Source organism: Nesoenas mayeri (genome assembly GCF_963082525.1).
Source record: "Nesoenas mayeri genome assembly, chromosome: 6".
NCBI lineage: Eukaryota > Metazoa > Chordata > Aves > Columbiformes > Columbidae > Nesoenas > Nesoenas mayeri.
In genome coordinates this window covers 24,849,576-24,862,605 of record NC_137545.1, presented here as the reverse complement: position 1 = coordinate 24,862,605, position 13,030 = coordinate 24,849,576, and the positions used below count along the sequence as shown (strand labels likewise).

At 36.4% G+C, this 13,030-nt stretch overlaps 1 protein-coding gene across 9 annotated transcripts in view; it reads left to right on the top strand.

The window, feature by feature from the left end:
* Positions 1–13,030, top strand: part of SCN2A (sodium voltage-gated channel alpha subunit 2) — a gene marked incomplete at both ends in the record, with an annotated part of 54,370 nt that overhangs the window by 18,152 nt on the left and 23,188 nt on the right. For 5 of the 9 annotated variants that reach the window (XM_080346530.1, XM_080346535.1, XM_080346533.1 and 2 more), the window contains 6 exons: positions 1,827–2,207; positions 3,184–3,316; positions 4,933–5,171; positions 6,103–6,276; positions 7,678–8,034; positions 9,660–10,139. In XM_080346530.1, the coding sequence (XP_080202656.1) occupies positions 1,827–2,207; positions 3,184–3,316; positions 4,933–5,171; positions 6,103–6,276; positions 7,678–8,034; positions 9,660–10,139 (1,764 nt within the window). The remainder of the gene's footprint in view (positions 1–1,826; positions 2,208–3,183; positions 3,317–4,932; positions 5,172–6,102; positions 6,277–7,677; positions 8,035–9,659; positions 10,140–13,030) is intronic. The other 4 variants (XM_080346537.1, XM_080346534.1, XM_080346538.1 and 1 more) reach the window with 3 other exon arrangements.

Sequence of the window (13,030 nt, the reverse complement as noted above, 5' to 3'; positions counted from 1 at the left end):
TTCTCTTACCTTTTCATCTCCAAGTTCATTTACAGCTATTTACTATGACAGTCTAGCAATCCCCCTGTCTCTGGTTTTGCAACCCTGGTTCCTTTTCATTCTGGGTTCTAGCCACTAAACAGAAAATCCACTCACCGGTTTTTAATAACCTTTTCCTAGACAAAACTTGGGTTTCTATCTAATCTTTTACATTTTCTTTGACATCTCACTTGCCTTTAATGTATCTGACCATTATGTTCTTCTTGAAAACTTATTCTTCCTAACATTCATGATTTCTTCCCCTTTCAATTCCCCTGGTTTAGTTGTGCTTTAGAAGATCCTTTTACCCCTTTGACCGTTTTGTCAGGGATTTCCACAAGGACTTTATCTAGTTCCCTCTCTCTCTTTCTTTTACCTTTTTTTTTTTTTTTTTCTTTTAAACTCTGGACCCACAACTGTGAATCATTTTTAACTTGGACCTCTTTCCATGTCCCAATTACTGCTGTATTAATCAATAATGTTGTTGCAAAGGGCACTAACCTACCTCATTGCTTTTACCTAATCTGCTAGGAATTTTACCTACCTAAAGATAATTTTTAGTACCATAAAACATACTGTGCCTAAAGTTCTTCCCAACCCACCTTGTCTACCCACAGTAAACAAGTCAAGTCCCAGCTTTGACTGACCCATGCCAGCATCCATAACCTCCTGTTAAATTTTCAAACTAGTTTCTTTGAGCTCTTTCTGGTATGCTGCCCCTCATGCTTGGAAGAAGCTCCCGTGAGTTTCCACAGAACACTTCATTGCTTTCCTCAAATCCCTCTTTAAAACTCTCTTTTACCATGCTGCCTACAGAAAGCTTGACAGGGAAGTGACTTCAGGTGAGCTAAGACCACTGTTTATCAAACCCATCAATTTTACCTCCTTGTATTCCCTTCTCTTTTTGTATCCATCTGTTGTGTTACACTTAGATGATAAGTTCTTTGCAGAGTGCCTTTTTGTTCTGCATTTTGCAGTACCCAGAACAATGGGGCTCAGGTCCATAAAGATAAGTTGTAAAAGAGACACAAAGACACTGCTTTGTTATGTATCACCTCTGCTGTTCATAGACATCTTGGGTGAAGTCAAATGCTAATGCTAATCAGTCAAGAGAATCACTGACATGAATTAAAGTTAAGAACATGTATAATTATTTGAAAGATTAGAGTATTATTTTGACTCTGATCCTGAAAAGATCATCCCATAGCAGAGCACTTACATGAGTAAACTGATGAAGACATGTGAGACTATTCATATAAAATTACAGGAATATCTTTGCATATACAGTTAGCTAAGACTGTAAAAAAAATATAAAAACCTTATTGTGGCCTATGTGAGTAGTATCTGAACAACAACAACAAGTATGTTTTTCAAACAGTATTCGGGAGCTACCTCTGTGTGCAGACTGAGTCACAGGAAATTTGCCTAAAAATTATTTACTCAGCCTGTCAGACTAATGCCAACCTGGGGTAAATAGTGTCTAGATGGGCTTACTCGGTTTATGAACAGTTGGTACTAAACAGGCAGAATGGCAGAGGAAACAATTCTGTCAAGCAGTTTCTTTTACTCTAATTAACCAATTGATTTCATATATCCAAAGTAGTAAAAGAACTAGTCTTTGTCTGTCACTTATGTGCTCTTTGTTTACTATCCAAATGGGAGTGGAGGGGGGGGGCTGTACCGGTTTGTTTCTTTGTAGGTGACCTTACCCTTTAAGACATATTAACACTGTGGCTTTTGCCCCTGTATGATAACATTCTATTTATAAGGATTTTCATGTGATAATCATTGTTTTTATTTGCCTACAGTCTTTGCTGAGCATTCGGGGCTCCCTGTTTTCCCCAAGACGCAACAGCAGAACAAGTCTTTTCAGCTTCAGAGGTCGAGCAAAGGATGTAGGATCTGAAAATGACTTTGCTGATGATGAGCACAGCACTTTTGAAGACAATGAGAGCAGAAGAGATTCTCTCTTTGTTCCTCATAGACATGGTGAACGGCGCAACAGCAACATAAGTCAGGCCAGCAGGTCATCCAGGACAGTACCTCCACTTCCAGCAAATGGGAAGATGCACAGCACTGTGGATTGCAACGGAGTTGTGTCTTTAGTCGGTGGGCCGCCAGCTCTGACGTCACCTACAGGACAGCTTCTGCCAGAGGTGATGATTGATAAAGCAGCCACTGCTAGCAATGTAAGGAAGTCTGCAATAGCTCAGGCATGATGTCCTTTCCCTGTGTCATCAGCCACTGTTTCTACAAAATTTAGTCACTTGGGAATGATTCCCTTTCTGGACAAGCTGTGAATGCTCCTTTCATATATTCCAGTCATAAGCTAAAGTAGAACCTGAAAATATGTGCTAATTTACTGGGAATTAACAGAATAACATAGTAAACCATTGAATAAATGTACTATATTTAGTCTTATACCCATTGATTCATTATGCTTACTGAAGACTTAACTGGAAGATTCTGTATTTGTATATCAGACAGGATATCATAATGAAAAATCCTATAAATCAGTTATATTTACTTAATGGAATATATTAAATGAGTATTTAATGATCACATAATAAACTTTTGATATGACACTGATAGTACAACTTACATGGGTTGCAATAGTGTTCCTGTCACATAGTTAATTATTCTAGGCTTTGGTTGTTTTTTATTTTGAGATGTCAACATTGTTAATTTTTGTTTGTTTGTTTGAAAACATGTGCTAGGAAATTAATAATTTATTCTAAATCAAGAGTTATCTTAAGAAAATATACTTACTTTGTGCTTTTACTGCTGGCTGCATGGGCTGTGCATTTTCACATTTGGAAAAATACTTCACCACCTAACTAGAAAGATATTTACAGTAAAGCTCATTGAGAAGCATTGTGGAACTTTTTGTAGTCTAATAAGAGTTTTTAGTCTAAAATCTGTGTTAATGTCTCAGCCCTGTTTCAGCAAAATGCTTAAAAACATATTCTTTAAGCACAAGAGCAATCCTACTGATGTATTTGGCTGTTTCCTATATACAAAGGTAGGCATACATTAGGCTGTTGCAAAACCACGACATAAATGGAGCATGGTGCAGAAAAGCAGAGTGTTTTAAACCATTACAGTTTTATAACAACTTATAGTGTTAACAGTCAATAGGCTATTTAATCAGTATTTTATTTTCAGGGAACTACTACAGAAACTGACTTAAGAAAGAGGCGGTCTAGTTCTTATCATGTTCCTATGGACTACCTAACAGATCCTAGTGCAAGACAAAGAGCAATGAGTATAGCCAGCATGCTTACAAACACAATGGAAGGTATGTAACAGAGAATTTTTGTATGATGATGCCATAAAGTGCTATTAAATGTGTGATATTTTAAGTAATAGTGGTATTTTAAAGCAGCCATCTCAGCCCAAAGGTTACAAGCAAGATGAGATTTGTACACAGAAATAGTATTTTTTTTTTTTAAAGATGGACTGATATATTTGGAAAAGCAGTCAAGCTTTCAATACACTAATAGGTTTGAGGTGGAAGCAGCAAAGTTCCAAATTAAATCCAAGCGTGTGTCTCCAGAGAAGTTATGCTTTGCAGTAAGAGCTCTTTTTGGATTACTGAAATTACTAGGCTTCTTGCAGTAGAACAATCTCCCTCTACCGATTCACCAGACATACATTTTCACAAGAGAATGACCATGTTTTTCTTTCTGTAAGGCTAAATACAATTAATTTGAATAACAGAATTAAGTAACTACTTGTAAGAAACGGCAAAACATTACTTTGAGGCTTAAATGACTATGCCCGAAAGGGCAAATGGGAAGGTAATAATGAGCAGTTTTGCACATGTGAACCATAACACTATCTAAATAGATGTCTGACTTCACATTTGTTCTAAATGTTTATCTTTCATGAGGAAAATTTTAAATATTTTATTAATTCTATGTATGGAATCATAGAATGGTTTGGGTTGGATGGGACCTTAAAGGTCATCTAGTTCCAACCCCTCTGCCATGGGCAGAGGCACCTTCTACTAGACCAGGTTGCTGAAAGACCCATCCGACCTGGCCTTAAACACTCCCCAGGGATGGGGCATCCACAGCTTCTCTGGGCAGCTGATTCCAGTGCCTCACCACCCTCACAGTAAAGAATTTCTTCCTAATATCTAACTGAAATCTACCCTCTTTCAGTTTAAAACTGATACTCCTTGTCCTGTCACTGCACTGCCCAATAAATGGTCCTTCCCCATCTTTCCTGTAGGCCCTCTTTAAGTACTGGAAGGCTGCTATAAGGTCTCCCCAGAACCTTTTCCAGAGTAAAACAACCCCAGCTCTCTCAGCCTGTCTCCATGGGAGGGATGCTCCGGCCCTCTGATCATCTTCGTGGCCCTCCTCTGGACCCGCTCTGACAGGTTCATGTTCTCCTTATGTTGGAGGCCTCAGAATTTGACACAGGTCAGCTGTCAGGAGAGCTGAGTAGAGGGGTAGAATCGCCTCCCTCAACCTGCTGACCACACTTCTTTTGGTGCAGCCTAGGATGAGACTGGCCTTCTGGGCTGCCAGTGCGCATGTTGGGTAATATTCAGTTTTTCATCCACTGATACTCACAAGTCTTTCTCCCCAGGGCTGCTCTTAATCCATTCATCACCCAGCCAGTATGCGAGATTTCTAAGACAAATTTCTATTTTGCATCCCATGTAGCATTTGCTTATGAATGGGTATTTTATCTATTTAATATTTAGTATTCTTTTTGTATCAAATTTAAAATTTAATTATAATTTCTTTTGACAGACGGTAGCCTCGGTTTTAAAAGGTATACAGTATCAACACAATTTATCAACAGTACCTTGGAAAACAGCATTTAGGCCTCAAAAAAATACCCAAGTGATACTGCATGAGAGAAATATGTTTAAAAAGTTATTTTCACTTTCCTCTCTAGAACTGGAAGAATCCAGGCAGAAATGCCCACCGTGCTGGTATAAATTTGCTAACACTTGCTTGATTTGGGACTGCTGTACTCCCTGGCTGAAAGTCAAACATATTGTAAATTTGATTGTGATGGACCCATTTGTTGATCTGGCCATTACTATCTGCATTGTCCTGAACACCCTGTTCATGGCCATGGAGCACTATCCAATGACAGAACAGTTCAGTGGTGTGCTTTCAGTAGGAAACCTTGTAAGTCTTTCATTATGTACTACGTATGTCAAATGCATTTTTCTTAAATAATTCTTTGTGACCTATGTACTACATGTGTTTAAAAGAAAACGTTGACTCAATATTTATAGGCTTGGGATAGCTGGAGATAAATTAAAGCTTTACTGAATCCCTCCTTGTTGATATTTGTGGATTTTGCCACTCTTGTTTTATCAAGCAAAAGATAGTAAGATTTATTGAGTTAATATGCATTTTGATTTTTAAAACCTTCAGCTTCTATCATTAAAGCTGGTTAAAGAATTGATCCAATATTTTTTCTGGGCTGGATACTCTCAAATCATAAGAACTTTCACTTCCATTTCCACACTTGTTCCATTCCTCACTAGCATCTCCAGAGGTGCTGGGTGTTCAAGGAGTTGTATAGAGGAAAGACCAAGTAATTTTGGCAGATACACTGCAACTCCACAAGAAACAGTGAAATGGCATGACAGTGCCTTCCACAGGTCATGCTGAAGAAGAATAATTCTCCTCAACTTTCAGTATATTTTTTTTTCTTAATAACATAATTGTCCCTCTCATTAACTTATTTTTAGCCCTAGAAGCTAAAAGATGTCCCCAGGGCAAATATGAGATCTAGGGAGGAAAAACTGAACATTAAAATTAGAAGAGATTCTGTGTATCAGTATTTATACATGCATATTAGCAGTCTAGATGAAAAATATATTTTTCCCATTTACCTCTTTTTCTTTGGAAACCAAACATGGCAATGCGTATGTAAGCTTCAAATCTGAATTTAATTCCTAACCTCAATATATGGCAATATAGAGAAGCTATGGAGATATAGCATGGACTGCTTGCTGAAGATACAACTTACCAGAAATGCATACCACTAGTTTTATTTTTTTAATATTTTCTCATTAAACTATACTAAGAAACTGTATTTTCCTTGCAGGTGTTTACTGGAATTTTCACAGCAGAAATGTTTCTCAAGATAATTGCCATGGATCCTTATTATTATTTCCAAGAAGGCTGGAATATTTTTGATGGTTTTATTGTGAGTCTTAGTTTAATGGAGCTTGGCCTTGCAAATGTAGAAGGATTATCTGTCCTTCGATCATTCAGATTGGTAAATATACTAAATAAAATAAGTTTCTATTTTACAGTTTTGTATTTGTGCATGAATGTTGTGCATTTTTTGTTGGTACTTTAAATATTTGCCTAAGTCAGAATATATTTCGTAAGGACTTACAAAATATGAAATTGCATACGCACTAGATGTCATGTATCTATTATGTCAAGCTTGTTTTACATATCATCTTAATAATGTCTATTTCTTCTTCAAGATATTGTCAACATCAATTCTGTTCTTGCAGTGAGTGTGCTTTAAGGATTAACATTTTTTAATAGTAGTATCTCTTAGAGTCTTGTTCTCCATAAATGAGGGAATAAAAAATGCAAGAGCCACAGGTCCTCACTATCTGTGACTGAAGATTAGTAAATCACTTAGTAAATAACAGATTAGTTAATAAAGGTTTATTGACAGTTTTAGCTGATAGACTTCCATTACCAGTTGGCTTACATGGTTCATTTTAGAAGAGAGTAGTTTTAAGATTTTTCTTTCTATAGGGATTTCTCATCACTAGCAGCCTTCTTAGCATCCTCTGCAAGGGTCCATCACTGTCTAACAGCTTTTCTGGTCAGAAATCACTGCGGAATCTGTGTGTGTTGTTAGATGCCTCCATCATAAATAGGAACTTGAAAAACCTTGGTCTTGCTGAAGATTAATTAATATTTAGATTTAGATTCCTTTTAGTATTCTCCTCCTCCAGTTGTCAGAGGATCTGCTGAATCTTTCCAAATCATTTCACTTTTGTCTGTTTCAATTTGTACTTTAATGTAACACTTTCCTTTGTCTCTTTTTCTCTATGTTGTATGACAAACTTTGTAAGACAGGTTACGCTTATTTTAAATGACAGAAAATATGTTGTTAAAGATACTTGCAAGCAACTCGTATGCCTCTCATTAACAAATCTAGCTTGTTTCTCTTTTTAGGAAAACCATTTCTTCCATCTCTCGGCCAGTTAAGATGAAAGTGATCTGCAGGCTGTCTATACACTTACGGTCCTGTTAAACTGATCACATTTCACATGTACTGGTTTACCTTTAGTAATATTGTCTTAGAGTTAACAAAAGGAGAAAGACTGTTTTGTCCAAATTTTCCAACAAGTACAACTTGTTTATAGATACCTAAAGTCAACAAAAGAAGCAAAGTCTGAATTGGAGTCTTTGTGGTCATTGAAATGAGCATAGACAGTATTTTTGACTCCTTATGACTTGAATCAGGACTTACAACTGCTGATGTCTAGTATTCTACAAAGAACTGGAAACATAAATTTTGTAACTGAAATTTCTAAAGGTTAAATGAGATATGATTTAAACACAGGGTAACCAAAATATGAAATTTATAGCAATAATTTCATTACAATTAGTAACATGAATAACTGTATGCTATTCTTCTGTTTTTCAGCTTCGAGTTTTCAAACTGGCAAAATCTTGGCCAACTCTAAATATGCTGATTAAGATTATTGGCAACTCAGTGGGGGCTCTGGGGAATCTGACCCTGGTGCTGGCCATCATTGTGTTCATTTTCGCTGTGGTGGGGATGCAGCTGTTTGGGAAAAGCTACAAGGAATGTGTCTGCAAGATCTCCAGTGACTGTGAACTTCCACGTTGGCACATGCATGACTTTTTCCACTCTTTCCTGATTGTATTCCGAGTGCTGTGCGGGGAATGGATAGAAACCATGTGGGACTGCATGGAGGTTGCAGGCCAAACTATGTGCCTTACAGTCTTCATGATGGTCATGGTGATCGGAAACCTAGTGGTACGTAATCAGTAGGGATTTTAAAAAACTATTAGAACATATTTCCTATTTTTTGTGATTTAGGAATCAGGGATGAAGACTGGAGAAGGACTTGAGCAGATCATGTAATTCATTTGCCCTTTCTCTAAACCAGATTCCATTATACCTTGATCATATATGAAAAATGTTTGTCTACCTTTTCTATTAAATCTTCAGTGAGTTTATAGCTTCTTTAGTAAGATCACTGCTGAATTATGCTTATAGCTAAAAATCCCCTTAAAAACCCATCTAATTTAAATAACCTTTCACAGCCAATTAAAATGGCTGGTCTCAACAGTGATGGAAAACAGTTGGTCTTCTTCACTACATTTCTATTACTTAAAGGCTTACTGTCTCCACTCTGTCTTCTCTTTCTGAAACAAAATAAGGCTAGCTGTTTATTTTTTCCTCATAGGCAATGATTTCTAAACTACTTATGTCTTTTGCCACTGGCTTCTGAATTCCTTCCAAGCAGCATTTGGGATAAAGACATAAGTACTGAATAATGTGGAATAATTATGCTTCCGTGTCTTACACCCAACTTTGCTTGTGATACATCCCAAAATGACGCATGACATTTCTGTACCAGCACTGCTTTTCTGAGGCAGTCTGTATGTCCTTTTCTGCAGTACTTCCACCTGGCCAGTTTTCACACCTTCTGCATATATACTTTTCATTTTTCATAACCAGCATTTCCACACTAGTACTTCAGAATTAAATACCATATTGATTTTGAATCGTTTCACCAATTTACTGTGGTTATGCCGACTTGTAGTTCTTGCTTGTTGAGTGCTAGCATACCTTCTCTTTTTGGTATCATCCATGAATTTTATAAATATGCTTATTCACAAGCATAAATACCAAATTTAACCAGAGTAACATGAGACTCCTGTGGTATACCTCCTAAAATATTCTGCAAGTTTGAACAGGAAGAATTGACAAATATCATTTAAATATGACTTTTAATCAATTTTGCACATAGTCTGTTATAATGACATGTATTCAAAATTTCTCTTGTATGTTTGTTAAATATCATGCAAGGAAGTCTGAAATAATTTCTTAAAACTGAGGCATATCACATCTGTAGCCTCTTTATCTCTTAGCCAGCTTTCCTGCCTAAAGCAAAAATAGACTGATATGTTCTTGGCAAGTATGTAAGTTTATTATATTCTGAATTAGAGACACTGAAACTATGGTGTTTTGAATGGCAGAAGACTGGAGTCTGCCTGCATTTCCCTCACCTATGAACACTACAGTGGATGCAGCTTGCATAAATTACTAAATTTTGTTGTATCTTGCCTCTTTATGTCATTCTCCATTTTGAGGAGCAGACCTGCACTGCTTCCAGTGTGGAGGATAAAGTCAAGGAACAGCTCAGATTTTCACCTATATGAGTCAAGTTAAACAACCTAAATTTTTTTTTTGCCAAGTTGTAATAAAATGTGGGGGATAGGGATTATGGACCGGAAAAAATAGCAGGAAGGGGGGTTGAAATAAAGTGCAAACTGTGAAATAAAAATGATATCATTTCAAACAACTGATAATGGAATTACTTTCATGACTTAAAAATAAGAGATCCAGTATATTTTCTCTTTACTGTCTTCTAGGTACTCAACCTCTTTCTGGCCTTGCTGCTGAGCTCATTCAGTTCAGACAACCTTGCTGCTACTGATGATGATAATGAAATGAACAATCTCCAGATTGCTGTGGCGAGGATTCAGAAGGGAATAGATTATGTGAAAAGAAAAGTGCGTGAATTCATCCAAAAAGCCTTTGTTAGAAAGCAGAAAGTTTTAGATGAAATCAAACCTCTTGAAGATCTAAACAACAAAAAAGACAGCTGTATTTCCAACCACACAATAGTAGAAATAGGTAAAAACCTTGCTTATCTTAAAGAAGGGAATGGAACTACCAGTGGCATAGGAAGCAGCGTGGAAAAATATGTTGTTGATGAAAGTGATTACATGTCATTCATAAACAACCCAAGTCTCACGGTGACAGTACCAATTGCTGTCGGAGAGTCAGATTTTGAAAATTTAAATACAGAGGAGTTCAGCAGTGAGTCAGACCTGGAAGAAAGCAAAGAGGTAAGACTGTTTCTATATGCTTGGATGCTTTTATTTTTTTCCCGAGGTTACTAGTGTTGAATTAAAATCTGTCTTTAATTTTTGTATAATGGTGTATACAAACTTGTAATTATATTTAAGGTAAATTGATGTAAGGTTGTGTGTTTTGAATGAGACGGTATTACAGTGTTGCATTTACAGTAATAATCAAGATGCAGAAGACAATTATTTTTTTAATGAATAATTTTTTCTGTTTTATTTCATTAAATCATTAGCAAGAAAATAAACCAACTTAATAGCCCTGGATACCAGAAGTCTTACAAAATGTGTGGGGGTTGTGCAAGTTTCTCTGTGCTTATTTCATCAGTGCAGTTGATTTACTCTCAGCTGCTTTCTGGAGTGCCTCCTATCAAATTAACAGTTTGTTCTAGTGCATTCAGCCTTTTTAATATAGTCAAAATATATCTGGATACATCACAAGTACATTTGAATACTGGACCAGCATCACTAAATGATTTCATATAAATCACTAATAACCCATCTGATAGTAGCGAAACCACTGAATAAGTGAAGTAATGACGTTATGTTAAAAAGCTACAAAGCTTTATATTGCAGTATAAGATCCTTTCATATGGCCATCCATTTTTATTTTCAAAACTTCAAGATACTTGAATTTGTTACCTACTCTGACCATAACAAAACGTAGCTCTTTCTGGCACAATGTGGTGCCAAATGGACAAGTCCAAGATAGCAGTTAGCGAGTTGTTATTGTCTTAACCCAGTGCACTGTCCTGCCCAGTTGTACATGGCGGAGGCACACCGCCTCACGTGGAGTAAATCTGTGCTGTGCTTAATACCAATGCTAGTTAATTCAGCATTGGCATGGGTGTTTTTGAACAGTATAGCGTGCTGTGGCGTAGACATAAACTAATACAAGGGTTTTCATAAGTGATTTCCTTGCACATGTAATCTGAAGTTATAAACTTGATTAAGCTTCTAGTAATTCTCACCCCAAGATCCTTTGTTGTACAGACTGCACCACACACAGTCACATTTTCTTGTTTCTTATCAGAAATCTCTTTATTATTATTTCAAAAACTTTTTTTTTTCATATTTTTTGTATTGGTATCTTCAAAACCACGACGTGGGTATAGACAAAGCAGAAATTGTAGTGTTTTAACCTTTAATTGTTCTATGTAATGATGAGGGTGATAATATGGAAGTTTCTGGTTTGAATGTAGGATTTTGATTCTATTCCATCTTTCTACATAGGGTAAGCAAAGGAGTCTTTTTCACGCATCTTTACAGCACACAGGCCTAGTGCATTGTTCTGTCTTTCCACTGTTCTGCTGTTCCATTGTTCTATTTTCTTATTGTTAACTGTTTCAAAGCTTACTGTTGCCAAAGGAGCAGCAAATTCTGCTGCTAACCTGGTCAAATTCCACATATCAGTGAGATCATGCATAATGACGGCATATGACAGTGATGGCACAAGCTATTTTTCTGTCTTTTTGTAAATCAGATCATTTCTTGGTATAGGCCTGGTCCTTCTGGGATTAGTCTTCTTGCTAATCATGGTCAAGTCCATCTATCACTTTCAGCCCTTTCACTGCTTTGCAAATAGTGAGAGACAGAGGATATAATGGAAGTTTGGAAATAAAGTGTTTTAAGTTAGGGTTCAGTACTAGGAAACAAAATACTTTGGTTTTCTTCATCACAAAATATTTATTGCTCTCTTGACAGAGTAAGAAAAGCCTAACTGTCATTCTGTATTTCTTTGTAAATTTAACATAGTATTTTTATCAGTTTCAAGAGTGCTGTCAGCCTAAACCTGTGGTTATTCATAAAACATTCTAAGTGCCTTAATTGGAAATTATGTAGAAGATACAGTTATTTTATTCTGTAGATATGTTGTAACTGGCAATGATGCTTCAGAGGATATTACTGTATGAATGGCATTAAAGGAAAATCTTCTGACACAGATAGAGTCTGAGATTTTGATTTTTAAATCCCAGTATGATCAGAAATATGCGCTCAGGAAAACCCTCTTCTCTTCACCGCTTACTTTGTGCTCCTGCTGACATCAGATTATTTCTGATAATGTTACTGATTCTGATACTGTCACTACTCACGGAAGTAGCAAACCATGTTTTAAATTGTCCTTTTTATTTTTCCTGTGCTTGTTCTTTTTCAAGAGTTATGAAGTTATGTATGTATTAGCCGAAGTTTTATCAAAATAGCTTATAGCTCTGGTAATTTTTAATTGGCAACTTCTCTGCAAAAAGTAATTTGGAAGTGAAATTGGACTCTACTCATTTAAACACTATGTTTTACTAAAATTACTGACAAAGAAGTAATTTAAATATTTTCATTAGTGATTATTAGATTAATTAGCTGCTGAAGCCTGTTTTAAAAAGTGTAATGGCAGGACTGTTCCATACTAGTGGAGTATTCTCCATTTCTTATACTGAAGCTACAATTGTTGTGCAGAAAATAATTTGTGATTCACTGAACAGTGGTAGCAAAAAAGAACATGCGTTTTGGTAGTTCTCAATGATGAAGGCATCTGTTTTGAGAAAGAAATCTTTCTCTGCTACAAAACCTGTTTATGATTTTTAACAGTCGGTAGTCAGTGGCTAAAATGCGGAAATTGAAATGCTTTGAAATAGGGACTGAAATCTGAATGCAAATTCCTTGATCACCGACTTTCTCCCTTTTGCTTCCTTTTGTAACCTGCTCCATCTTTATTTTAGTGCACAGGAGCATTATGTCAGTGGAAGAGGTGGAGGATATACCTTATTCAAAACTATAGGCTGGTGGCTAGCAGGACTGAGTATGACCACAATGACAACGGTGCATCTGTTTCTTCATTATGTAATAGGATGGTGTGACTGTTGACTATCTTCATTAGT